This window comes from Acanthaster planci, linkage group LG18 (genome assembly GCF_054643075.1).
Source record: "Acanthaster planci isolate LZ-2023a linkage group LG18, COTS_SCS, whole genome shotgun sequence".
NCBI lineage: Eukaryota > Metazoa > Echinodermata > Asteroidea > Valvatida > Acanthasteridae > Acanthaster > Acanthaster planci.
Window position 1 is genome coordinate 12289164 of NC_141794.1, and position 27831 is coordinate 12316994.

At 42.7% G+C, this 27831-nt stretch overlaps 1 protein-coding gene and 3 pseudogenes across 7 annotated transcripts; 1 reads left to right on the forward strand and 3 right to left on the reverse strand.

The window, feature by feature from the left end:
• Nucleotides 1-1398: 1398 nt before the first annotated feature.
• Nucleotides 1399-5132, reverse strand: LOC110978695 (choline dehydrogenase, mitochondrial pseudogene; annotated as a pseudogene). Of its 2 annotated transcripts, none has more exons than XR_015428330.1 (2): nt 5036-5132; nt 1399-4397 (listed from the first exon to the last, which is right to left on the reverse strand). The product of XR_015428330.1 is annotated as a choline dehydrogenase, mitochondrial pseudogene, transcript variant X1 (transcript). The 2 variants fall into 2 exon arrangements; XR_015428331.1 differs by lacking the exon at nt 5036-5132 and adding an exon at nt 4759-4981.
• Nucleotides 5133-5867: 735 nt separating this feature from the next.
• LOC110978693 (choline dehydrogenase, mitochondrial pseudogene) lies at nt 5868-26701 on the reverse strand (annotated as a pseudogene). Of its 2 annotated transcripts, none has more exons than XR_015428329.1 (2): nt 26525-26701; nt 5868-9170 (listed from the first exon to the last, which is right to left on the reverse strand). The product of XR_015428329.1 is annotated as a choline dehydrogenase, mitochondrial pseudogene, transcript variant X2 (transcript). The 2 variants fall into 2 exon arrangements; XR_015428328.1 differs by lacking the exon at nt 26525-26701 and adding an exon at nt 9780-9848.
• On the reverse strand, nt 11710-15472 carry LOC147796242 (choline dehydrogenase, mitochondrial pseudogene; annotated as a pseudogene). 2 transcript variants are annotated; one of them, XR_015428326.1, is made up of 2 exons: nt 15357-15472; nt 11710-13529 (listed from the first exon to the last, which is right to left on the reverse strand). The product of XR_015428326.1 is annotated as a choline dehydrogenase, mitochondrial pseudogene, transcript variant X1 (transcript). The 2 variants fall into 2 exon arrangements; XR_015428327.1 differs by having other exon boundaries at nt 11710-13381; nt 15357-15449.
• LOC110978697 (monocarboxylate transporter 13-like) lies at nt 16501-25152 on the forward strand. Its single transcript, XM_022233899.2, has 6 exons — nt 16501-18198; nt 18870-19166; nt 19504-19844; nt 20362-20590; nt 22321-22464; nt 23071-25152. Exons 1-6 carry the CDS (start codon nt 18030-18032, stop codon nt 23274-23276), a joined length of 1386 nt encoding a protein of 461 aa, XP_022089591.2. The 5' UTR covers nt 16501-18029; the 3' UTR covers nt 23277-25152.
• Nucleotides 26702-27831: the final 1130 nt, after the last annotated feature.

Sequence of the window (27831 nt, forward strand, 5' to 3'; positions counted from 1 at the left end):
ATTACTCTTTGTTTATGGTGTCACCCTTTATTATGACGATTTGCGATTGGTCAGTGCTAATTAGCACGCCCCGGACTTGATTAAAAACTGGGGGTTTACATATAACTCGATTCGCAATGATGTCCATAATCGCATGTATAGTGTAATTCGATAGCCAGAATTAGGAGCCATTACTACGGTGGCACAACGCTCGTGGACAGGTGGTACGCGCGCGTTACATGCCTCCTATACCAATAGGGTGTCGTCACTTGCCAAACGCACGTGCGTGTCAAGCTGAAGAATGCGCGTGCGAGTACAGTGGCACCTTGGTTACAGCGTCTAATCGGATTAGTCTGTAAGAAAGCCACTCCCAAATTACTGAACCATTCACTTAAAGTGTGTTTTCGACATCCCAACTAATGTCGCAGAGTAACCAGTATCTTCTCTACGTGAGGATTTTAATCTGATGTACCCTAATACTTTTAAGAAACTGTAATTTGTGAATTACTAATTGACAATTCAACTTAAACGGCGTTACAAGATCCAAGTGTGCTACATGTATATACGCCATTGAAAATGCTTATTCATGGGGTTCAACTTCTTATTTTTCAATCGGAAGTTCCCACGAGTTTTGTCCTAGGCAAGTCAGTTCAGGATATGATTAATAATGTAACTGACGCAAAAACTGTCTGAACTTTGACTTGACTTCTGAACATACATGTACCACTACACAAATTTGGTTCCGCTCAAAACGAAAAAAAAAAGGAAGTTCGAATTTAAGTCAGATCGTGTTAGCTTTATGCATAAAGTGCAATCTTCCTCCCGAATGGAGACAAGTCCTCTGGTTACATGACGAAGAAGCTGTTGTTCGCAAACTAATCAAAAATTGTTACGTGGTCCTGCCAGATCTCTGGGATTCTTTTCTTTTGAGGAAATCGATATTGGCCGTACCTATACTCACCAAAACTCTTGAATTCATAAGTTGATAAGTTGTGCCTCCCACGAACGACGGAATAACCACCAAATCAGAATTACAGTGTAAGTTCGTAGCGAGAACAACTCCAGAGGTGCCGTGCCACGGGTGGTTGGTGAACAAATAAGACGCGCCCTAAAGATCTCATTAAAGACCTGCCATTCCTTGGCAAGCAAAGTATGTGATTACGTAATCCAGGCGCATTTCCAGTGAGCAGAACAACAAGTATGTTGCAAGGAACGCTTTCGACCGACGGAAAAGCCTCGGAAACACAAAGCCAAACTGAATGGCAAAATGTTTTACAGAAACGATCAAGAGACTAAAACCGGGGGGGGTATGCTCAACGTGCAAACCTCAAAATGTGAGACGTCAGTCAAATCAAAATCCACTAACAAGTTTTCATATGAGCAACAAAGAAAGATTTGGAGGCATTCAGAAACTCTCAATTTCATTCAAAGGAATTGGACGCCTCAGTTTTAGTGTAAGTGGATGTCGCTAACATAAGTTCCTGCATGCCCTGAACATCAGGTCAGATAACACATTTTGTACCCATGGCATTCTTTCACGGTATTGTGAGAAAAGAATTTGATGTCCAATCAAAGACCCTCTTTTATCCACCACCTTGGAAGAAAATAATCCCGTTACGGATATTAACAAGTATCAGGTAAAATATATATTTAAAATTCTTACAGTGATAAAAGAAAGCTGCATTCTAAGGTAACCGTTCTGATTACTACGAGGAAAATAGTTTTTAAGTGCAAAATACCTTTAAGCATTCTTCATTACCGCGATTGCAAATTCAAAAAAGCATTGCAGCATGGAATTGGAAGCTTACATATATAGTCATATGAAGCGCAATTAATGAGATGTGTCGTCGCAGTTAAATTATCTCAGTGATGTGTCAATACAGACATTGCTTTCTATGCGTGCATATGGGTCTGTCCGTGGAAAATTCCCATCATCATGGCAGATAACTTTTCGAGAAGCCCAGTACGGGCTTAAAACTATCAAACTAAGAATACCTGAATTCCAAGCTTGCGTTTCTACAAAAGGGGTACAACGACACCACTTATTTTTTACCAGGCGATTCTGCTTAAACTGTTGAACTTTTTGGCGGCTGAAGAGTTGGATATGTGTTTATTCTTAGTATCTATTTACAGCTTGCCCGTTAGCTATGACTTTGTGATGGATTTACCAGCGTTTTAATGATATTTTACAATTTTGCATATACAACTGCTAAAGCTGCTTTGTGGGCCGTTTGTTTTTTTACAATGTCCAAAATGTGTTGTCCAATGGGCCACAGTTTCTTCTGATTTTTAGTTTGGTTTCTTCAATCGTCGTGAACACATGGATGAGGGACACAGACATTAAGTGTCCGCTTCCCAGGAATTAATTCAACAGAAGTTAGGAATAACTTCACGGCAAAGCAAACTTCTGACAGGCCTACACAACGTTTCTCGTATAGTACATTATTTTGACACGCAAGTAATGAGTCGCCCCCAAGATATAATACTGTTGGTTTCCTGCACGGCAGTCGATTTCCGAAAATTAAGCAACGTCACCATACAGATTGAATTCTTGGTGCTGGAGTTGTCAAAAGTTCTCGAGGATTCGGTAAAATATTATATGTTTCGTTAATGTTGAGTTTAGAAGGTTGCCGGTTGATACACAGCTGCAGCTGACTTTGGCAGTGGTTCCTTGCCAAGGATGATGTCAGCAGTTTTCTCTGCAATCATGATGGTTGGAGCATTGAGATTCCCACTGACAATGCTGGGCATGATGGATGCATCGACGACTCTCAGATTCTCTACGCCTAGTACCTTCGTCTGACTGTCCACGACCGTCATCGGGTCAGAGGTACTGCCCATTTTACAAGTGCATGATGGGTGGTAGAAACTTCGTCCTGTCTTCCGGACGAATTCGTCAAGATCTTCGTCACTCTCGGCTGCAGCGCCTGGCTGGATTTCAGGGCCGCGATACTGGTCGAAGGCCGGCTGTTGCAAGATTTTACGTCCAAGGCGAATGCACTGCCTCATGGTCTCCCGGTCGATCTCGGTCTCCAGGTAATTGGCCTGAATGATAGGGCGTTCCCGGGGATTGCTGGACCTCAGTTTGATGAAGCCCTTACTTGAGGGTCGCAACGAAAGAACGCATACCTCATAACTATGACAGTCACCTCTTTTGTTTGGATCTTCAGCCAAAGTAGTGGGAAGGAACTCCACCAGGATGTCGGGATGTTCGACACCAGGCTGACTTCTGATGAAGCCAAGTGTTTCACAATGAGGCGACGCACCAAGGCCACTTTGGAACAGCAACCAGCGTGAGCCGATGAGGATCTTATTGTGGGGGAATTGTGTTGGGTACAGGGTGATCGGCTGGGTGCACTGATACTGTAGGGATAAACACAGATGATCCTGAAGGTTCTGTCCAACGCCTGGAAGATGTGCAACGACGGGAATGTTGTGCTTTCTGAGCTCATCTGCATCACCAATACCCGACAGCATCAGTAGCTGAGGCGAGTTGATGGCGCCTCCGCACAAAATAACTTCCTGGGATGCTCGAGCTGTGGTTATCTGATCTTTGCTTAAGTACTCCACACCGACAGCTTTGACGTCTTCAAAGAGCACCCTGGTCGCAAGAAGCTTTGAGGTGACTGTCAAATTCTTGCGTTTCACAACTGGATGAAGATAGGCACTGGCAGCACTCCATCGCACCCCTTTATGGACGGTGAAGTCCATATACCCAAAGCCTTCTTGTTGGTAGCCATTCACATCATCCGTTGCGGAATAACCAGCCTGTCCTCCTGCATCGATGAAAGCCTGATACAGTGGGTTCTTAGACTTTCCCCGGGAAACATGAAGCGGACCATCACCACCTCGATACTCATCAGGTCCAAACTCGTGGGTTTGAGCTCGACGGAAGTAAGGCAGGCAGTTTGCGTAGGACCAACCCTCAGCCCCCTCTTTCTCCCAGCGGTCGAAGTCTAAAGCGTGCCCCCTGACGTAGCACATTACATTGATGGATGAGGACCCACCAAAGACACGCCCGGCAGGGATATAGATTTCTCTGTTCCCCAAATGGGGTTCAGGGTATGTGTTATTGTGCCAGTTATAAGAACTTGAAAGGATTGCATTCTGCCAAGCGGCCGGCATGCGAATCTTCCAGGAGAAATCCTTGGGTCCGGCTTCCAGGAGTAGGATCTTGTTGGCTGGCTCAGCGCTGAGCCTATTTGCCAGGACGCAACCCGCTGACCCAGCACCGACAATAATGTGGGTGTACTCACTCTGACTCGCCAGCAACCTGCTAGAAGAATGGAGGGCTTGATGGGTATGTAGTAGCGGGGGCATGAGATGTCCCCGTTGCCATGGAGATGGCTTCCACCTTGAAAGATTCCTCACAATTCCTACTGCTGAGATTGCCATGTTCGGTGTCACAAAACAACACTCTGAAAAAAAAAAGTTCAGCCATCTGTAATTGCTAACACTTACGACTGTGGTCAAAACTGGTACAAAATTTAGTACTGAATTCTTATTCATCTTATTGTACAGGTCACTCTAGCCCGATACTACATTACTTTGTAACTTACTCTACGCCAGAAAAGAACTGGATTTTATTCCCAGGATATGAAGCATTATATTGGCAGTCAGATTAATTATAAATACATTTAAAACAAAATGAACTTGGAGTGAAGAAAGACTCCCAAGTTTCGGAGAAAGTTATTGAAAATTTAACACTCTTCCGTAGACTTTTTCGTTTCAAATTCTACACGGAGCACTCTCTCTTGCCAATTTACAGGTGTACGTTACCTATTGAATCATCATGCACGAAAAAGGTCTTCCAAAAAGGACTGTACTCTTTCCAAGACTAACATGCATTTCCTACAAGTCGCATATTTGCACACAAATTTACCGACAGTGTTTCAATATTCCAAACTGATCAATTGCTAAAGGTTATTTCCGTATTCCTTCAAGACTGTGAAATTGTCCTTCAACGTATGACGACACGGCTCATGTGAAATAGCCATCTCTTTTTCAAAACATCGATCACAATATTAAGTAAAAATCATTTCTCGTGAATATTTACCGCATATAGAACCGGAGCTTATTTTGTTCCAGGACTTTGTGCCATTACGGAAGTCGCCTCTGAAAGCCAACGCCCAGCACTGGCGCCCTCCGTTGACCAATATCTTCCTCCATCTCCTGGCGAAGTATTTAACTATTTTTCTATAAAACGTTTATCACAATAATACTGTGGAATCTGTTATGGCACCCTCTGTTGACAATATATTGACAACCCACTGTTGATGTTGAAAAGGTCAAGTACTGTACATTCGCATTCAGTAGGCAGTACTCCTTCAGTGTAGGTCTGCTGTATGTTGTATTTAATTTCGTCTGCCCAAATACTACGACCAAAAACAACTTCTCGTTGAACAGTGGCGAAGGTCTGTGATTTGGCAAGGTATCAAGTGAATATTTATTTTGCCTTGAACGGCTTATCCATTGATTTCAGTCGCTGAATGTAAACCCTCATTTCAATATCAACTCCAAAAAGTAAAAACAAAATATGAACCATCTCAAGAACGCACGTGAAACATCTTTTCCAAGGCAACAATAGAGGGTTTGCATGGCTACCATTTTGTAGGCTAGTGTTTTTTTTTTGACAGGGTATGCAGTAAGGAGGTTTCCCTGTGGAAAAAAGAACTTCCCTGCAAGATGGCTACCACGCAAAGACTCTATACTGGTTATTGTGTGCAGGGATATTATACATTATTTTGTTAAGGTGACGTCCGATGCAATGTATAGCGTTGGTAGTCCTTTACCACTATTTTGGGCATGCGCTCTCTGTAGCGCAAAGCGCAAGCTTTGCTATTTCGACCAAGATTATCACTGCACTGACACATAACAGATAACCTAGCTTAACTTTTAAACAAATCGGTAATGAGGTTACACATTTTATTTCATCGCCTCTTCATATCTGTATTAATCATAATAGACTCACGTTATGTAGGTTTTACAGTAATACGCATTACATGAAAGCAGAGTGTACATTAATCTTAGGCAGTGCTTAGAAAGCTAAGTACACGTATCCCTAAATAGCTTTTTTGAGGTATGTAGCCTTTGGGGTATATAGGCTATTTACGGTATGACGGCCATGCCTTATACAAGGTTATTTACTTTTGCGAGGGTGGTGCATATGAAATCCCCCTCGCCACCTCCCAACTTGCTGCGGTAACGTGAAAAAAAAACCGTGAATTTAGAGGTTGCCCGGGAAGATTTTCGACAGCCAAAATGTATTAAATAGCACAGAAATCAGAGAAAAAAGCAGGACGGAAACCAGACTTACAGCATTTCGACGGTATACAATGCTGGGGCACATGCAACGTGCAAGTAATAAGATGTACTTTAGACTTGACCAAGTCGGGATTATGAGTGTACACGTTGTTTGTCTGCGCTTATGCTTTGGATATAGAGGCTGCGCGGCGTTGCTTTTTTCGCACGCCCTTATCAGTTTGTGTCTACTGTGAGTTCAGAAATCCCGACTTGATGAATCTGCCAACCGTTTGTTCAAAGCAAATCAGCTCATCTACGAATTAGCAGCCAATCAAATTACAGGACTTTTTTATATCGTTCATGACTGCATTATTATGAACGAGTTTACAAGTGTAACTACTTTGATTGGTGGAAATGTCGTATACATTATGACAGATCATGATGTTCTTATACTGTAATGAATAACTACATATCACCGATGGGATGGGGGCTTGGGGTGGATATGCTTATCCGTCAAGTCGGACTTACTGGCTGGTGGCGTACGTGTATGACACACATTGTACAATAAAGGCTACCAAATGAGGGCGCCTCAGCCACAACCACTTCTTTTGGATGTTCACGGCCGAGCAGTTTCAAGATAGATCACTCCCTTTGCCGAATTCAGCAGATCTTTACAATTACTTTACACCATTGCATGACAGAAAAAAGCAACACCACTTCCGTATTTAACAAAATAAACATTACCAGATGTAAACATCGACAACAAATGAAAAACACCACACACCCTTGAAAAGTGCTGGCTATACTCATGTAGAAGCAAACTCTAACTAAAGTCTATTTGGAATAGCCGAGGCCTATCACTTCAATTTTACAGACATGTTACGTCGACCCGATCCGATGAACACGCTATCGATCTGTCTTAAGCCAAGGCCTTCTTCGAAACACTATTACACCCGGTAACCCACCCCCCCAAAAAAATTACATAACGAAAACAACAACAAGGCTCAATGAGCTTCTGTCGAGATAAAGTTCTTGCATCATGAATATTTGAATGAGAAGTAACGCTATATACGAACGATTTTAAAATCGGCGAAGGTCCAACATAAATTTTTTGCAAATTCTATAAAACGCTATGTTATATCAGCCCTGAGTTTTCAAGACTGCAGGTTTGTACACAGCTGCCTTCGACTTTGGCAGTGGTTCCTTGCCAAGGATGATGTCAGCAGCTTTCTCAGCAATCATGATGGTTGGAGCATTGAGATTCCCACTGACAATGCTGGGCATGATGGATGCATCGACAACTCTCATATTCTCTACGCCTAGTACCTTCGTCTGGCTGTCCACGACTGTCATCGGGTCAGTGGTACTGCCCATTTTACAAGTGCATGATGGGTGGTAGAAACTTCGTCCTGTCTTCCGGACGAATTCGTCAAGATCTTCGTCACTCTCGGCTGCAGCGCCTGGCTGGATTTCAGGGCCGCGATACTGGTCGAAGGCCGGCTGTTGCAGGATTTTACGTCCAAGGCGAATGCACTGCCTCATGGTCTCCCGGTCGATCTCGGTCTCCAGGTAATTGGCCTGAATGATAGGGCGTTCCCGGGGACTGCTGGACCTCAGTTTGATGAAGCCCTTACTTGAGGGTCGCAACGAAAGTGCGACTACCTCATAACTATGACAGTCACCTCTTTTGTTTGAATCTTCAGTCACAGTAGTGGGAAGGAACAAGACTTGGATATCTGGATGTTCGACACCAGGCTGACTTCTGATGAAGCTAACTCTTTCACAATGAGACGACGCACCAAGACCACTTTGAAACAAGAACCAGCGTGAGCCGATGAGGATCTTATTGTGGGGGAATTGTGTTGGGTAGAGCGTGATCGGCTGGGTGCACTGATACTGTAGGGATAAACCCAGATGATCCTGAAGGTTCTGTCCAACTCCTGGAAGATGTGCAACGACGGGAATGTTGTGCTTTCTGAGCTCATCTGCATCACCAATACCCGACAGCATCAGTAGCTGAGGCGAGTTGATGGCGCCTGCGCACAAAATAACTTCCTGAGACGCTCGAGCTGTGGTTATCTGATCTTTGCTTAAGTACTCCATCCCGACAGCTTTGATGCCTTCAAAGAGCACCCTGGTCGCAAAAGGCTTTGAGGTGACTGTCAAATTCTTGCGTTTCATAACTGGATGAAGATAGGCACTGGCAGCACTCCATCGCACCCCTTTATGGACGGTAAAGTCCGTATACCCAAAGCCTTCTTGTTGGTAGCCATTCACATCATCCGTTGCGGAATAACCAGCCTGAACTCCTGCATCGATGAAAGCCTGATACAGTGGGTTCTTAGACTTTCCCCGGGAAACATGAAGCGGACCATCACCACCCCTATACTCATCTGGTCCAAGTTCGTGGGTTTGAGCTCGACGAAAGTAAGGCAGGCAGTTTGCGTAGGACCAACCCTCAGCCCCCTCTTTCTCCCAGCGGTCGAAGTCTAAAGCGTGCCCCCTGACGTAGCACATTACATTGATGGACGAGGACCCACCTAACACACGCCCGGCAGGGATATAGATTTCTCTGTTCCCCAAATGGGGTTCAGGTTCTGTGTTATTATGCCAGTTATAAGAATTTGAGAGGACTGCATTCTGCCAAGCAGCTGGCATGCGAATCTTCCAGGAGAAATCTTTGGATCCGGCTTCCAGAAGTAGGATCTTGTTAGCCGGCTCGGCGCTGAGCCTATTTGCCAGGACGCAACCCGCCGACCCAGCACCGACAATGATATGGGTGTACTCACTCTGACTCGCCAGCAACCTGCTAGACAAATGGAGGGCTTGACCGGTATGTAGTGCCGTGGGGTTGAGTCCCCGTTGCCATGGAGATGGCTTCCACCTTGAAAGCTTCCTCACAATGCCTACCACTGAGATTGCCATATTCGGTGTCACAAGACAACATTCTGGGGAAAAAAACGGTTTAGCCATCTGTCATTGCTTACACTTAAGATTGTGTTAAAAAATAATACAAAATTTAGTACTGAATTCTTATTCATTTTGTTATTGTACAGGTCAGCCCGATACTACATTACTTTGTAATTTACTCTATTCATTCCCAGGATATGAAGCATTGTATTGGCAGTCATATTAATTATGAATACATTTTAAAAAAATGAACTAGGAGTGAAGAAAGACTCCTGAGATATTTATTGAAAATTTAACGCTTTTCCGTAGACTTTTTTTTTTACAAATTCAACACGGAGCACTCTTTCTAGCCAATTTACAGGTGCAGGTTACCTATTGAATCATTATGCACGAAAAAGGTCTTCCAAAAAGGACTGTACTTTTTTCAAGACTAACATGCATTTCCTACAAGTCGCATATTTGCACACAAATGTAACGATAGTGTTACAATATTCCGATATGATCACTACTAAAGGTTATTTCTTTTATTCCTTCAACACTGTGAAATTGTCCTTCAACATATGACACGGTATCATGTGAAATAGCAACCTCTTCTTCAAAACATCGATCACAGTATTAAGCAAAAACCATTTCTCGTGAATATTTACCGCATATAGAACCGGAGCTTCTTCTACGCAGCCAATATATTTGTTCCAGGACTTTGTACTATTACGGAAGTCACGTCTGGATGACAAAGCCCATGACTGGCGCCCTCTGTTTACCCTATCTGTTGTTTTTGTACAAAACATTTATAGATAAAACCGTGGAATCTGTTACAGCACCCTTTTTTGATACAGTGTTTACAACCCACTATTGATGTCGTGTACTGTACTGAGGTCAAGTACTGCACATTCGCACTAACTGGGCCGTACTCCTTCAGTGTAGGCCTGCTGTATGTTGTATTTAATTTCGTCTGCCCAAGCACTACGACCAAATGTAACTTTCGTTTAACAGCGGCGTAGGTCTGTGATTTAGCGGGAGATTAAGTGAATGTTTATTTTGCCTTGAACGGTTTATCCATTAATTTCAGTCGCTGAATGTAAACTTTCATTTCAATATTAGCGACTGTCGTATTAAGATAATGACAGTCTCGTGATCAACTCCAAAAAGGAAAAACAAAATATGAACCACCTCAAGAAAGCGCGTGAAACATCTTTTCCAAGGCAACAATAGAGGGTTTGCATGACTGCCATCTTGTAGGTCAGTGTTTTTTCACAGGATATGCAGTAAGGAGGTTTCCCCGTGGGAAAAAAAGAACTACCCTGCAAGATGGCTACCACGCAAAGCCTCTATACAAGTTATTTTGTGTAGGGGTATTGTACATTATTTTGTTAAGGTAGCACCCAGTGCAATGTATAGCGTTGGTAGTCCTTTACCGTGACCACTATTTCCGGCATACGCAAAGCGCAAACTTTGCCACTTCAACCAAGATCGTGATTTACATTACAATGCACTGACCCATAATAAATAACCTAGCTTTAACTTATAAACAAGTCAGTAAAGGGTTACACATTTTATCACCTCTGTGCATTAATAATAGGCTTCCGTTATGTAGGCCTAGGTTTAACATTAATATGCTTTACATAAAAGCACGACGCGAATTAATCTCGGGCGGTGGTTGAAAAGCACAGTACATGTACATGTATCCCCAAATAGCCTATTTGAAGTATGACGGACACAACAGGGGGCACTATTTGGCTTAAAACCTGTTGTGTTTACTCCAAATTTACCCACTTCAAGAAGCGCCCTCACGTTGTGTCGGCCATGCTTCAAAAAGAGCTAATTAATGTTGCTGAGGTGGTGCGTTTGAAACCCTCACCCCTCGCAACCTTCCCATTTACGGCGGTATAAACAAAAACTGCGAATTTAGAGGTGTTCCAGGCAGATTTTCGAAAGCCAAAATGTATTAAATAGCACAGAAAACTGACAACAAGCAGGATAGAAAACAGACTTACAGCACATTCAATGGTAACGCTGCTGCACGTGCAATGTGTAAGTAACAAGATGTACTTCAGATTCTACCACCAATGCCGCCCCTGACGTTATTTGGTCTCTATCAGCCACAACCACTTCTTTGGATGTCCTCAGCCCAGTAGTTTAAAGACAGGTCATTCCCTATTCCAAATTCAACCTTTATACCATTACATGAGAGAAAAAACACACCACTTTGGTGTTAAACATAACACAAATTACCAGATGTATAGGGCCTATACATCCACAACGCTGGCTACAGAAGCAAACTTCAACTAACTTCTATCTGGAATAGTCTATCATTCCAGTTCCATAGTCACGTCACGTCGACACAGTCTGATGGACACGGACATCGACTGTCTGAAGCCAAAGCCTTCATTAAAAAACTACCAATTACATAATGAAAACAGCTGAGTAAGTTTCTGCCGCGATAAATTTCTTCCATTTTATTTTTGAATAAGAAGTAACACTATGAACGATTTCAGAAGATAGGGGAAAGTCCCATATAAAATTTACGCGGAGGCGGAAATTCTTTTTTGGAGAAGTTCTAGAAAACGCTAAGTTGTATCAGCCCTGGGATTTCAAAACTGCAGGTTTGTACACAGCTGCAGCTGACTTTGGCAGTGGTTCCCTGCCAAGGATGATGTCAGCAGCTTTCTCAGCAATCATGATGGTTGGAGCATTGAGATTCCCACTGACAATGCTGGGCATGATGGATGCATCGACAACTCTCAGATTCTCTACGCCTAGTACCTTCGTCTGGCTGTCCACGACCGTCATCAGATCGGAAGTACTGCCCATTTTACACGTACATGATGGGTGGTAGGAACCGTTTCCAATCTTCCGGACAAATCTGTCAAGATCTTCGTCACCCTTTTCTTCGGTGCCAGGTAGGATTTCAGGGCCACGAAAAGGATCAAAGGCCTTCTGCTCTAAAATTTTTCGGGCGAGGCGAATACACTGCCTCATTTTTTCCCGGTCGACCTCTGTCTCCAGGTAGTTGGGTTGGATGATAGGATTTTCCTGGGGATCCTTGGACCGCAGTTTGATGTATCCTTTACTCGTGGGCCGCAAGGAAACAACTTGAGCCTGGTAGGCATGAAAGTCTCCTCCATTGGTTGCACCGTCAGTCAAAATAGTAGGAAGAAAATGGATCTCGATATCGGGATGTTCCACTCCCGGCCGGCTCCTGATAAAGCCAACTGTTTCACAATGAGACGAGGCACCAAGGCCGCTTCGGAACAGGAACCAGTGCAAGGCGGTGAGGGCAATTTTGTGAGGGAAATTCGACACTGCCCCGGCTAGCGTGATTGGTTCAATACACTTGTACTGTAAGGGTACAGCCAGGTGGTTCTGGAGATTCTTTCCAACGCCGCCAAGATGTGCAACGACGGGAATATCGAGCTTTCTGAGCTCATCTGCATCGCCAATACCCGACAGCATCAGTAGCTGAGGTGAGTTGATGGCGCCTCCGCACAAAATAACTTCCTGAGACGCTCGTGCGGTGGTTTTTTGACCCTTCTCTAAGCACTCCACCCCAACAGCTTTTATGCCTTCAAAAAGCACCTGGGTCGCAAGAAGGTTTGAGGTGACTGTCAAATTCTTACGTTTCATAGCAGGATGAAGATACGCACTGGAAGCACTCCATCGTACGCCTTTATGAATGGTGAAGTCCATGTACCCAAAGCCTTCCTGTTGGTAGCCATTTATGTCATCAGTTGAGGGATAACCAGCCTGAACTCCTGCATTGATGAAAGCCTGATACAGTGGGTTCTTAGACTTTCCCCGGGAAACATGAAGTGGACCATCTCCGCCTCGATACTCATCTGGTCCAAGTTTGTGGGTTTGAGCCCGACGGAAGTAAGGCAGACAGTTTGCGTAGGACCAACCCTTAGCCCCCTCTTTCTCCCAGCGGTCGTAGTCAAGGGCATGTCCTCTGACGTAGCACATTAAATTGATGGAAGAGGACCCACCTAAGACACGGCCAAGAGGCCAGAAGATCTGTCTGTCACCCAAATTGGGTTCTGGTTCTGTGCTGTAGTGCCAGTTAAAAGAACTTGAGAGGATTGCACGCTGCCAGGCGGCTGGCATGCGAATCTTCCAGGAGTGATCCTTAGGTCCGGCTTCCAGGAGTAAGATCCTGTTGTCCGGCTCGGCGCTGAGCCTGTTTGCTAGGACGCAGCCAGCTGACCCAGCACCGACAATGATGTGAGTGTACTCACTCTGACTCGCCAGCAACCTGCGAGAAGAATGAAGGGTGAGACAGTTATGTAGCTTGGGGGTGATGACTTGATGTCCCCATTGCCAGTTGGACATCTTCCATCTTGAAAGATTCCTCACAAAGACTACTTTTGAGGTGGTCATGTTGGAAGGCTGATACCGACTTTCTGAAAAGGGAAAGAGTCATGCAATTTGTGAATGCTTTAAGTCCATATTTCAGTGAACCACCTTCGATATCGGTTGGCCCTCAAAATTGAAATGAAAAAGATGAAAAAAAAACTGTCCCTTTGCTATATTACCTTCAAAGAATAAATACGGGTGTCATAGTATTGTAGTTCTTCTTCTGACCTGGTTTACATTTTTAGACTCCTTCTCCAAGCAAGGAACTCCGAAATCTAAATCGTGATTATTTTTTGAAAATCATCCTCACTTCAATCATTCCTCATAGCTACACGTCTATAAGGCACACTGCAGGATTTTCTCACGACTCGGTTTCTACGATAAAATTGGTAAGACAAACGATATGTTTAACAGCAGTAGGGGGGGGGCTTGCGCCCTGACTTTTTTTGGGAAAGAACACTTCCTCGGTGTGTAGCAAAGACAGTAATAAAATGTAAGGATGTCGGGACCGCAAGTAAGGCTTTTGATTTTATTCTCCCCGACATCATCTTTAATGAACCCGAAACCACATTCGACTTTGAATTTGCCCCCCCCCACACACACACACCCACACCAAAAAACTGGATACGACGCTGTTAAGAATTTCTCCATCAAAACTCCAGATTTACCTGCGGTGTTATTATGTGTAACCGATGAATAAGTGAAACCGCGAACACAAAAGATACGGATCCAGAAACGAAAAAAAAATAACATGGCAGATTATTATGTTGGCCCTGGAGGGACATCAAACATCGCAAATATCTTCGCAAATATTTGCTATAAATTTACGATGTCGCACATTTTGTTGCATACTTTGTCGTATAGTTTGCATATTTGTGGTCAGCTGTTTTGTCAAAAGCCTAGAGCCAAGGGGTAAGAAGGGTGTTTAGATTCTAGCCTCCGTTCGTTTGTTCGTGTACGGGAATTTAGTCTGGTATGTTTGGTATGGGGCCAGAAGTGACAAAAATAACCACCAAGTATCTCGTTTTTATCTTCCTAGTTCATCTTGAGCGTAACCACTTTCTGTATGACAGGGTAAGCGTCAGCGGCCCCGCCACTTACTTGCACCAGATTGAATTTATGTCTCGAGTGTATAAAAGTGCATGGATCCGCTCAGTTCCGGACTACAATACCGTGTTCACGTGCAAACGAATTTTTGCAAATATTTGCAAAAACAATTGTGATGTTCGATGTCCCTCCAGGGCCACTATAGATTATGCATTACGGCGGAGCCGCAGAGCAAGGGCTTTGTATTACTTGGTTTTGCTCAAATAAAACTTTTGTGAATTCACTGTTTATAACACACAAGTGCCTCCAAGGCACCAGCCATGCATAATCTCAAACAAAAGCAGCGTCATATTCGATTGAAAAGAGCGACACGAGTCACGACCGTAACGCATGCACGCATTTCAAAATTGTTCGTGAACCAGCAAAGTGTGGTTTCCACCTATTATAAGGAGCCTGCCTTGCTTGGAAAACTGCGCCGTCTCTTGGTCCAGCTCACTGGGAATGCACTTTGAATTCAACTCCCCGTAGATTCATGCAGTTAGCAGGGCTGGCTTTCTGTTGCTTTTTATTCTTGTCTCCTCGAGTCCCTTCCGTGTTGAATACCTGAGCACAAATCTTCATCATCTATCCTTGAACTGAAAATTATATTAGCCAAATGCAGGCTTGAAGTTCGTGTCTGCCGTGTAGCCTATTTTTAAGAGGTGGCATATCATGGGAAAGTAACGCAAGAAATCTTAGCCTGTCATATGCTACCGAACGACGACACTCATTCAAACTATCGCTATCAATCATACTAAAAAAAATCGACAGGAAAGATCGATATTTACCACTAAAAGAGATGGCGGCTGTTGTACATGGCAAGTACTTGATATGGCGGGACGTGAACTAGATTTCTCATTGCGGAAGTATCCTGGCCTGAACCAGTGGTAGAGCGGTGATTCACAATGGGGGGGGAGGACACTTATGATAATTTATGCTGACGTCGCTTGGTTACGAAGAATTCTTGGTCAAGAAATACCGGTCATCAAAAGGTCGTGCAATAATTATGTCAAAGACCGCAGGCGCAATGCGAAGTACAGCATGTGTACATGTACAGTACACTGTACACGTACCTGTACATCAGTATAAGTTGCCTGCTAGGATCATAGGAGCGTAAGTTTGCAAAAGCACAATACCACTTGTCGTTGAATGACGTGTAAACACACACAGTTTGCCTAATTGTTCCTCGGAGCCGAGGACGTGTCCACTAGTGTAAGAATCCTGTTTTTTTCATTTCCGCGTTTAGGCACGAAAGACGCTCCTGCACGTGGACGCTCTACTAAGTGGACCCCCTCTTTCTACAAAAATAAAGAAAAATCACTTCAAAACCAACGATAAAGAAGCCAAATGGGTGAATTACGGTACCCTACCGATGATTCAATAGTACATGTAGTTACTTTAAATCTAGACAACTTAAGATTTAAGAATAATTCAAAGATGGGTGTAAATAAGGAAATGCTCCGAGATGCTCATGACTTAGCAAATATGAAGGAGCAACGCTTACGGACTGAATCCTTGGTAATACACATGTACAAGTAGATATAACTGTACAAAATCAATTAATTATTAGATATTGAAAATAAAAGAATAACAAGTTTACCTGGAAAACAGGAAATGGAGAGAAAATAAATAACAAGTCTTTCCTCGTCCCCGGTAAGCATTCGAATAACGCTGATCGACGAGGGTTTCGTTTACGTCGCCTCTATTCTGATTGGCCGATGGATTGCTGGATGGCCGGGAGAAGATATTTAAATACAAAAAGGGTAACGGGCGAAACTACAAAATTATGAGGGGGGTCTTTTTCAGTTCGGCGACATATACATGGCCACTGCAGTGACTCAAATGTCCGCTGAGGACCTTTTTTATGTGAACCGTTTGACGTCTCACTGAGGACACTGCATGTGCCACAATTTTTACCGGGGCAGTTGAAAAACGGCTGAACATACTAGAACCAAGCCTTGAGAGGGAAAAGAATGGAAGTACCGATACCTAAACTCAAGAGTACATATTTTATGGGCTTCAGAAATTTATTGCAAGGTTGAAGAATTTGCCCCCCAACTACCCTCAGCTCACTCCAGCAACTTATTCGGGGAAGAAACTACCCGTAATAAACTGGCCATGGCTTTCCTTTTCTCTTTTTTATGAGGATATCAGTACAGTTGATTCTCCCTATAAACAACAGTTATATAACAAAATGCTGTTCTAAAAAGTAAACTTTGCAAAACAAAAAAACTTGGAATTTTTATTTTGCACTATTTTTGCATTCTTTTTTTAACAAAGTCCTGGTTATGGCCACGGCAACTTTGTTATAATAAGATTTGACGGTACTACATGTACTTTGTCTTTTTTTCACGTTTTCTTCTATTTTCAGCTGGTTCTTGAACAACTGTCAACTTAACACGTGAAAATATGCTCCTTTTCTGTGATTAAGGTTTCGTTTCCATTTGGTTCGCTCAGCTCTCTTGTTTGTAAATGGTAGAGATCAGTCACCGGATCGGTTACCCACATATCGACTGAGTGATGTTGGCCTCGAAGGAGTTGTCAACGACACGTGATTTGCTTTCACGTGCGCGACTGAAGGTCTTGTGAGGACGTGACATGATGTGGTTCTCTCCATGTAGTTGTTATCGCTATTGACCCATTTACCGAATAAAGGTGCTGAGCCGTGAACAATATAAATGATGCATGCACCATGCAGTGAATGTGACTTGTCAACACCAGGAGCCATATCCGACGGCCCTCAGTTTAGAATAGAAATTAGTCCCATTTTAACGTAACTTTACAGGTCAGGTAGTGTTTGTTGGTGGTCGACAGAGATTTCTGTCAAGTGACCTCAGATTTACCATGGGCTTATATTATGGCTCTTGTCGGATCGATGCACATCTAAGCGCCTTTCAGTATGGAAACAACACTTCACCTCTGTTGCAGTCATAATGGGAGCCCGTATACTGGACAGTGTGTTGCATCTTACTGACTCCACTTTAGCGATTGTGCAAAGAGTGGACGGGGAGTCGCGATACCTAACGAAGTATTAATTTTTATCGATCCTAGATTTATGTCTTTTCAGTTCATATTTTCCCAGTGACTGACCTTTAGTGAGATGATGAAAGGGATGATGACGCAGGATGCAACTTTCTCTGCCTAGCAGCCCAGAGAGGAGCCGCGTGACACGGGGGTGTTACAGGGCCGCAAAGTGATTCATTCATCTCTGGTCTATCAATGATCAACTTGATACTCGGTGGATTGGACAGCTCCCACACCCAAGTTGCACGGCTCATATGCTGTATATACATGTACAGTCCCTGATCCAAGCGAATCCTTGTTACCACAGTGCCCTGAAGCTTGCTTGCTTTCGCTGTCGAAGTGGAAAGAGATAGCCTCAAGCGGGCCGGCGTTCTGCTCGAGTATTTAATCCATCCTTCCTCCATGTCTGACCTGTGCTGTTAGACTGTACAGCTGAGATGGATCTAGTCAGCAAACCAGCTCTGTACTCGTCGTCGAAGTTTCGAGGATGGCTCATGGTCGGCATCGCATTTGTAGAAATATTTATCATTTGTGGGCCAACTTACAACTTCAGCATAATTTTCTTGAGTCTTCAGGATGAGTTCAACGCAGGGGCTACTTGGACAGGTGATTATTTGCGTCGTAGGGGTGTTCAGAGGTACAAAGTCTATTAGTTGAAATAAAAATGGGGGGATACGAATCCTTTGAAGAATTACTTTTCACTCACCTCGTATCGGTGCACAAGCCTGTTTCATCTAACGAATAGTTTCCTGTCTTTGGTATATTAGTCATCACTGCAGTCTTTCCATAACGTGTCGTTTGGACCAATAGGCTAATCCAGACGGGGTTACCTGGCAGTTTCAAAAAAATTTTCCTGAAGGGAACTCGAAAGTCAAGTTTAGAAAGCAAAGAATTCAAGGCGTGGGATAGCCCAAGTTGGATGTTGTCTTCATTTACACTTTGACTGCAATGCAATGTAGACGACGTCTTCTGGGCTAGGCTGAATTGGGGCTTCATCTTTCTTTTTCAAAATCCAGCAGCCAAAGAATTTGGAATGGCCTTTAATTCATAGTCAGGACGAACACAAAACATGGAATCTTGAAATTTTCCTAGGATTTGCGTTAAAAGTGCTGGTTTCATTGGGGTTTGAAGTATTTGTGTTGAGCTGGAGGGTGGCTTAGTTGTGCCGAAAAGTGTACACATACACATATACTTTGCACAGAATAAGTGTCTTTTGTACGAGAGCGTTCTTTTTTCCGACATTACAACGTAAAACTGTTACACCCTCATCTTTTCAGGCTGGATTGGGTCACTCGCCAACTCTTTGATGGGAGCGGCTGGGCTGATATCCATGCCGTTGATCCAACGCTACGGCCCCAGACTTGTCACGCTGGTCGGTCTGGTGGCGTTCGGCGGCGGACTCGTTACGACGTCGTTGGTGCCCGCTCTGGCATACGCCTACGTTACCTTCGGTGTTGTTGTTGGACTGGGAGCCAACTTTGTCTTGCAGTCTGTAGTTCACCTGCTGTTTAGCTGGTTCCCGGAGAAAAACTGCTCACGTGCTTTCTCCCTGGTTATGTTGGGAACCTCGTTTAGTGAGTTGAATTTATTCTCTTTCACTCGTTCCTAAGAATACTTATTTGTTGAAACCAGACGGAAGTAGCTTGTCAGTATCCTGTTTGCAATTTTTCTCAACAGTAAAGGCCGTTCATACTTCAGGCGAATGCGAAAGCGAAGCGAATATGACGCCACGAAAGATTTGCAGCGAAATTTTAGAGTTGAAATGATTTAAACGTTTGCGAGTTCACAGAATGAGTATTTAAGTTGACGTCACAATTTCGAGTTCACCTTAAAACCATTTCCCAATGTTTTCCAGCTTCTAGACCACGGAATTATAAACGTCATTCACGTTCTTATCGCAATCGGATACAGGTGAGCTGGCGTTTGCACCTCTCCTGACTACACTCATAAGGGTGTTTGCTTGGCGCAACGCCCTGAGGATCATCGGCGGAGGAAGTATCATACTGGGTTTCGTCTTTGCTGTGCCCATCACAAGTCCGGCAACGACTACCAACCACGAGCGGGGAACTCGGGCTAAGGAGTCGCGCGACGAGCCCTGTACTGACATGGCAACCGATGCGGTGATTCCAGACGGTCTGTCAGAAAACAGTCGACAAAGAGTGCTGGAGGTCGCTTGGAAGATAGATACCTGGCTGTGGAGTCTCTGCTTGGTCCTCGTCTATTTGGGGTGGACATTCGTCACCGTGAATTACGTGAGTTTCTTTCCAGCAGAGCAAAGCGCATTTCTTAAAAATGTAAAGATGCTATACTTTGCATTCCGGGCCAAGTAATTGAAATGTCATGTGTATTATGTGAATAATATAAAGAAGAAAAAATGCAATTCTTATAAAGCGCATAACACAATGAAGTCTCTATGCGCTGAAGAGAATAAGCAGGTGTGTTTTAAGTTAAATTTTTAATTGTTCCAAGGAGGGGCAGATTTTGATGTGTTGTTCCATAGTTCTGGTGCAGCGAGTTAGAAGGCACGTTAATCATATGATTTGGTAAGAACTGAATGTGGAGTGAGAAGATCTTTGTTGCTGTAGCGAAGAGTCCTTGGCAGATGACATTGCTGATTAACTCACGGAGATAAACTGCAGCTATTTTATGAATGCATTTGTAAACCAAGACACAACTTCAACCCAACTTCATTAGACTGAGCTGTAGGGTGAAATAATATTACAAGTTTAGTTTCGCTATCGCAACGTGCCATTATTTCTTTCTTTGTAGGCCAGCTTCATGGAACATGATCTCCAATTCACAACAGACCAGATCACCATTGCCATTATGCTGCTCGCAGTCGGCGGTATTGTAGGCAAGATACTTCTTTCCCTATTCGCCGATCGTCTGCCTTGTCTGAAGCTTTATGTCGTGGCGGCTGCGTCCCTTCTTGGAGCTGTGGTAGCCGGCCTGATGACCTGGCTTCGATCGGTTTCGCTAGTGTACATCGTTTCACTGTGTAAGTACAGATCCGCTTGGAGGACCAGTCAAGTGTTTGGACTCGACTCGGTGTAGTAAGGTTTAACAAGAATTCGGCCCTAACCTTTGGTCAAGACCGTTGGGATGTTGATTTTAATTCACGGTGCTTGAAAACAGACTGTTGCTATTCACAGCCTCGCACCAGTTCATTTTCTGAAGTTCCATGTTGGAAATGATTCTTGAGTGTAGATTTCTTTCGAACAACCACTCAGTGCTCCTGACTGCTGCCTTTGGGTATGCTGATCATAAATTCAGACTCTATTATCCCTACCGCCCCTATAGAGTAGGTCTATATATTGCCACCATCTTATTGGTCTAAACAGCATCGCGTGTGCTGTGGTATGTGATTGTGAATGTGAAAGTGAATGTGAATGTGAATGTGAAAATGAATGTGAATGTGAATAGAGTGACTAGTTGGAGCGATATTGTCAGAAATTAAACAATTGAATAATAATTGAATAATGGCTCTATATATAGCCACCATCTTATTGGTCTAAACGGCTTTGCTTGTGCTGTGGTATGTGAATGTGAAAGTGAATGTTTGAGTGAAAGTGAATGTGATTGTGAATATGAAAGTGAATGTTTGAGTGAAAGTGAATGTGATTGTGAAAGTGAATGTGAAAGTGAATGTAAGTCTGAAAGCGAAAGTGAATGCAAATGTGATTGTGGATGTGAAAGTGAAAGTAAAAGTGATTGAGAATGTCAAAGTGAATGTGTAAGTGGAAATTAATGTGAAAGTAAAAGTAAACGCGATTGTGAACGTGAAAGTGATTGTGAACGTGAAAATGATTGTGAATGTGAAAGCGAATGTGAATGTGAAAGTGAATGTGAAAGTGAATGTGAATGTGAAAGTGAATGTGAAAGTGAATGTGAGTCTGAAAGCGAAAGCGAATGCAAATGTGATTGTGGATGGGTAAGTGAAAATGATTGAGAATGTTAAAGTGAATGTGAAAGTGGAAATTAATGTGAAAGTAAAAGTAAACGCGATTGTGAACGTGAAAGTGATTGTGAACGTGAAAGTGATTGTGAATGTGAAAGCGAATGTGAATGTGAAAGTGAATGTGAATGTGAATGTGAAAGTGAATGTGAAAGTGAATGTGAGTCTGAAAGCGAAAGTGAAAGTGAAAGTGAAAGTGAAAGTGAAAGTGAAAGTGAAAGTGAAAGTAAAAGTAAAAGTGAAAGTAAAAGTAAAAGTGAAAGTGATTGTGAATGTGAATGTGAATGTGAATGTGAATGTGAAAGTGAAAGTAAAAGTGAAAGTAAAAGTGATTGTGAATGTGATTGTGATTGTGAAAGTAAAAGTGAAAGTGAAAGTGAAAGTGAAAGTAAAAGCAAAAGTGATTGTGAAAGTAAAAGTGAAAGTGATTGTGAAAGTGAATGTGAAGGTGAAAGTGAATGTGATTGTGAAAGTGAAATTAAAAGTAAAAGTGAAAGTGATTGTGAATGTGAAAGTAAAAGTAAAAGTGATTGTGAATGTAAATGTGAAAGTGGTAGTGAATGTGAAAGTGCATGTGATTGTGGATGTTAAAGTGAATGTGAATGATGTGACAGTGATTTGAAATTGAATGTGAATACAGTGACTATTGGGAGCGGTCTGTACATCGTCAGAAATTAAATAGTTGAGTTTGTCACAACAGTTTTTTAATAGCCGGACATCAAGCGTGAATATGTATGGGTTTTTAACTGCTTCTTTGATGGTTGTTCTTGTAGTTGTGGGATCAGTTCGCTCAGCGTCGAACGCTATGCCGTTTCCGGCGACAATGGAAATTTTTGGGGAGTATGGCTCATGTATCGTCAGTGTTTTATCGATGGTACCCTACGGTATAGGAATCCTCATTGGCGCTCCGATTTCAGGTGATTTCATCTATTCATGTAATTAAATAACATCTAGACTATTATTAAAATCCAACTTCAATGCCAGTACATTCTGCAACTAATAATGAAGTCGCCTAAATCCATGACCCTGTCAATCCCCACTACAAAGAAAGTCTAACTTAGTCTTATTTATATTCATAAATACCTAAGACAGTCTCCCTATTCAACAACTTGCAACTTGAGCGTGTATTAATACCTGGGAACGAGACAGTTTAATTGATTCTGACCTGTCAAGAGTCTGTGTGCACGTAGCTCGCCACGCGCGCGCCAAGTCCATATTTTATTCCATTGTCCATGGACAATTTGCACAAGGAATGTACCGTGAAATGGACGGGGGTGTTTGGGAAAATGAAAGTAAAATTAAAAAACGAAATCCTTGGAAATCCATCATATACTGACTTTCGACTCTCTGACTACAAGAGTGTTTATGAATGGGAATAAATAATCATGTGCTTGGCCGGTCTTAAACGTTAATTTAAGCACATATTTATTCCCTTGTTATGTAACAATCAGTCCTGCAACCGAATAAGTCTAGATATTTAGTGTTCAGTGCATTTTGAAGGCTACTTATTTTTCCATCTGCAGGCAGTTTCTACGACTTGACTGGAGACTACAACCTCAGCCTGTTTGTCATCGTTGCAATATTTGTGTGTTCTTCAGCCGTCGCATTAGCGATTCCCATCAAGAAAAGGACTCAGTTATCTAGCTATAGTTTTTCCTTCCGACCGAAAGCGACAAAGTCATCTCGGGAAATTCCACATGTATACTCCGTCTCAGGCATGAGAGTTTAATTATAACATAAAAGACTTGGATCGGCCGTGGAAAAAAAATATTCTTATAGAGATGCTAGATGGTCATTCATTCTACTGCTTTATAGGTGCGTTGATTGGCTAATTCCTTTTCAGGAGATTCAAAGGAAATACATGTACGTCGACAAGGGGTTCAGACACGCGAAGCAGTAGATATCAGGTAGTGCGCTTGCGCCAGTATCTATGTGCCTCATCGTGAACACAAATACTGTCGAATCATGGGCTTGGCGAAATTTGACGTCAGCATCCTGAAATAGCAGCTGTGTACCCCAGCTCACCGTTAGGAGACGGGGATAAGTAAAGCTTTCAATTTGGCGTCGTTACTTTTTTAACGCTTTTAATGTAATTATTTCCCTTTATATTTGATTTCATTTTAAGTGTTGTCTACTGTGTAACCGAGTGGTCTGATAAGAGGAAATGTTAGATGTAAATCGACTACTCCACTTGTACTTGAGCAGGGTTAGAGCCCAGTACAAGAAATAAGGCATCAGGGGATGTGGTGGCACCAAAGAATACTTTATTGGCTGATAATTTTTGTATTTACAAATTTGTACAAAGCTGAGTGGCTTGTGTGACTTACATAATTAAAAAACGACGGTCAATGATATATTGACCTGTAATAAATGCACACAAGAAAAGAAATTATACTTTAGATAAGTCCATTTTACAACAATTTTTTCAAGTATCCTCCAAGATACCAACAGGTTGCTTATGCCACGTATTGATATAAATAATCAGAATTTTGGTAGGATTTGGCAATTTCGCGACTTCGTTGTAATTTTAACACTTTCGAAGCAATGTACAGTATAACGGATCTCACCAAATATGCGTCCAATCGGTGAAAGTTAAGATTAACCCACAAGTTGCACTTTCCCTATCGTAATTCTTGTTCTCAGATTTTAACAAAAATGGTACACACGGTGTGTAATACATCAAACCTACCAACAGCCTACAGCTGGTAATATGTAGTGTGACGGACCCAGAGGATGGCTGAAAAATACAAGAAAATATTTATGAAGATATGTAAAGATAAGTAGTAAGCGTATGTAGAGCTGACAATGTTTATTATTTGTTACTCATAAGGAACCCTCTACTGTGCACTTTCTATGGATCCACGAACACTTAATTTAACTTTTCCACTTTCTATTGATCCAAGTACACTTAATTCAACTTCAGGGTTTGTCATCTTTAATCTCTTATTTACAATAACAAGTTGGGAAGATATCAATAACTTTTTCATTATATTTATCAGCTGAATAACATTCCAAGAAAACATACAATATGCAAAACGTCGATACTGGGTCATCTGTCATCTAAGAATTTTGTAAATGGAACTTACCACGCAGCGTCCCTCGACCTCTGCCAATCACGAACGCAGTATGCAGGAAGGCAGTGATTGCACGATCATACACATACATGTGTAGGCGGAGCAACAAAATAGCTTGGTGCTCAGCAAGGAGGTTCGGAGGCAGAGTGATTTGATCAGAATGTTTCTGCTCAACCCCCTACTCCACAGGGTTCGGGTGAACCAACAACTTTTCATACCGGTAGTTGTGAACGAATGCAGGGTAGAAACAGTCGTTCACAAGTCACTTGTTAGAAATGCTTGGCATGCATGGCTCCAGTCAGTGCAGAAATGCACTCACAGAGGGCGCTATACAATGTAGTTGCCATCTACTTTTATCAAGTATAAAGTGAAGGTTTACAAGAGAGGGCGCTCTACAACACGAGGCTGCAATAAGAAATAGGTTGCAGAAGTGGAGGGACTAGTGACTATAGAATAGTCGACCGGTCACAGATGTTTATCTTTTTGTACGTCAAGTTGTCAATTTTATTCTCCATGGCGAACGTTCTTGTTACTCTAGTCTTTCTTTGCATTCATATTGAATATGTGTCTTTCGTTAACATGTAATTTCAAGTTTCTGGACTTTTCTTGTGATACACTGTTGGAGAGTCCTTTTATCTCATACTTGACAACTGTTCAAATGTGTGCGACTGCATATGAATACGTATGTTTTTAATGTCATATGTTGTGGGTGCCTCTGGTCGTCCATCTGAAATAAAATAAAATAAGACACGAATTCCGCAAGGCACTATAATGCATTGTACAGTATTTATAATGATGCAACAGTTCAGAAAAAATTATCTGATAAAATGTTCGAGCCAACAATGAGCCAGTTTGGTATTCCAACAACGCATGCCCGAAACTGATGAGGTCATTTGGGAACAGCTACGCGTCTGTCCTGTCAGCGCAGCCTTACGCTGACCAACACACGTGCTTTGTTCCCCCCAAAAACCTGGGCTTGTTGAAATACCGAAATAGCTCATTGTTAACTAAATGCTGCTCTGAACGCCCAGTCTATGGAACATTCATTGTACAACAACGAAGTTCGCGAAACGACCAAAGTTTATATCTGAGCCATTTCATGAATGTGTATGTTTTTAATTCAATATTTCGACGCTCGTCACGCTCAGGCTCTGTTCAACTTGACAGAGACTCTTTCGGTCAGAACTGCTTTCATATAGGACAGGGGCCGTGCCTGCACTGTTTATTGTTGAAAAAAGAGAAAATTTCTGCAGGAGATCATCGAGAGTGACTCGATACCGCCCCAAGCAGAAGCACCCCCTCAGGCTCATCGGAAAGAGCAATGTGGGTTGGAAGTGTTCATTTCGTTGGCAGCGATGCGACTGTAAGGCTTGCGTTTCATAGTCGATCGTGAACCAGCGATGCGCAGTTACTACCAAAGAAGCCTCCGTTGCTAGAAAAATGTCGCCCCTTCTTGCTCCAGATCGGAGCCCACACCGCTGTGGGATTGTTGATCTAAGGAATGTTTTTAATATTACCCATGCAGGTGCTGGAGCATGATCGGTTTACATCCCAACCTGAGCATATTGTAACATATAATTTTAAAATTAGAGAAAAACATCATTTTAAGAGATTAATAGTACACCAGTCATTACAATGTCAGGGGGAAAATTTCCATTCATTTTGGGAGCGCAGGTTTTTTTACCAGTCTCCTTTCCCATTCATGGTAGAACCTAAAGTCAGATTATGCTGTATCTGTGTTGGTCGGTTCAACTTCCAAATCGGTCTTACAAATTACAGCATGCAACATTTACTCATTTCAATGCAAACAGCAGATTGTTCTGTACACAATATCAATTATAGAAGTTACCTACTGTCACAAGCGAAGTATCCTTGCAGATTGAACGGAAAATGTATTACTTACCTTAAACTTTGGGGCTTGGACCCTTCTTTTGCACGGTACACGGTACGGTCCGACTTGAAGAGCACCTTGCCTGGAAGATCGTTGGCGCTCTTCAACTCCTGGCTCCATACTTTGCCGTTTAATGACACTGTTTTTTCCTCATCTTGCATTTAACTTTTCCTTTCCAGCTCTCACACATCCTCGGTATTGTTTGTCCAAGCAAACGTTCTCTACCAGCTGCCTGAATGTCTGACCCTCCACTGTACTGAAAAGCTTTTGTTACGTATTTACCAACGTAAAGGGCACCACATCCACGTCAACAAACGACTTTTCTTTTCCTTTATGATCCTTAAGGCCCGTTGTGGAATTTCGTTCCGTTGGAATGCCTTCCACACATGATTGCCGAACTGTGGGCGTCGATAGATGGCGTGATGCTATTGAGTGACAGGGAATTTTGCGCACTGTTTCACTTCAATTCATGTCTACATAAAACGCATTCCTGGAGCATTCGTCTTTCCCCACAAACTAATAGCGCTGATGTACTTTGGTATTTGGTCTTTGTAGGACCTAGCTCTGGAAAATGGCTTTTGTAGCCAAACACTTTAGGCCTCTACAGTCCCATTCAGTCCTTTTCCATGGGCTGGGTCGAAAATGAAATATCACCCACCACCTGGTTAAAACCCACTTTGGGGATCAAGTTTGCTGAATTTTTCCTGTTATTGCATTGCGCAGAAAATCCGTCTACGAAATAGCGTCAAGGGTGAGGTGCTTAGAGATTACAACTGCGTTGAAATGGAGACGTACCAGTGTCTCCTTTGCAGAAGGTTACAGATGGATGCAATCATATGTCATATGTCGTCATATGTCTAGCGAAAATTCTGCGACGAATCTTGAACAACAAATGCATAATTTTCGGAGAAGTCGACGACAACGATTACCTCCCCAGGCTTCAACTCTAACTTCAGACGACTCATTGTCTTCAAAATTCCCCCTGCTGGTCGGCAAAGAACTCGCGTCGCTTCAGTCGAAGGGGCTTTTCTGAAAATCCACAACAGAATGCATTTATTCCAGCTGTCAACGTTTCCGATGGTGACCTGTTCGTTGATATCCACAACTTTTAACATAATTCATCAACCTGAGGGCAGGGCCTGTAGTGTTAGGATAACATGTACATTTTCAGCGAGTAGGCTTTAGGAAACATGAAAATGAAGGATGTCAAGGGCATGCATCATCTGATTTTCATCTTGATGGAAAGTACAGACACACGGAATGTGTACCATTACTACCATACAACACGATCCAAAGACCTTAGGTCAGCAAATTTAGAA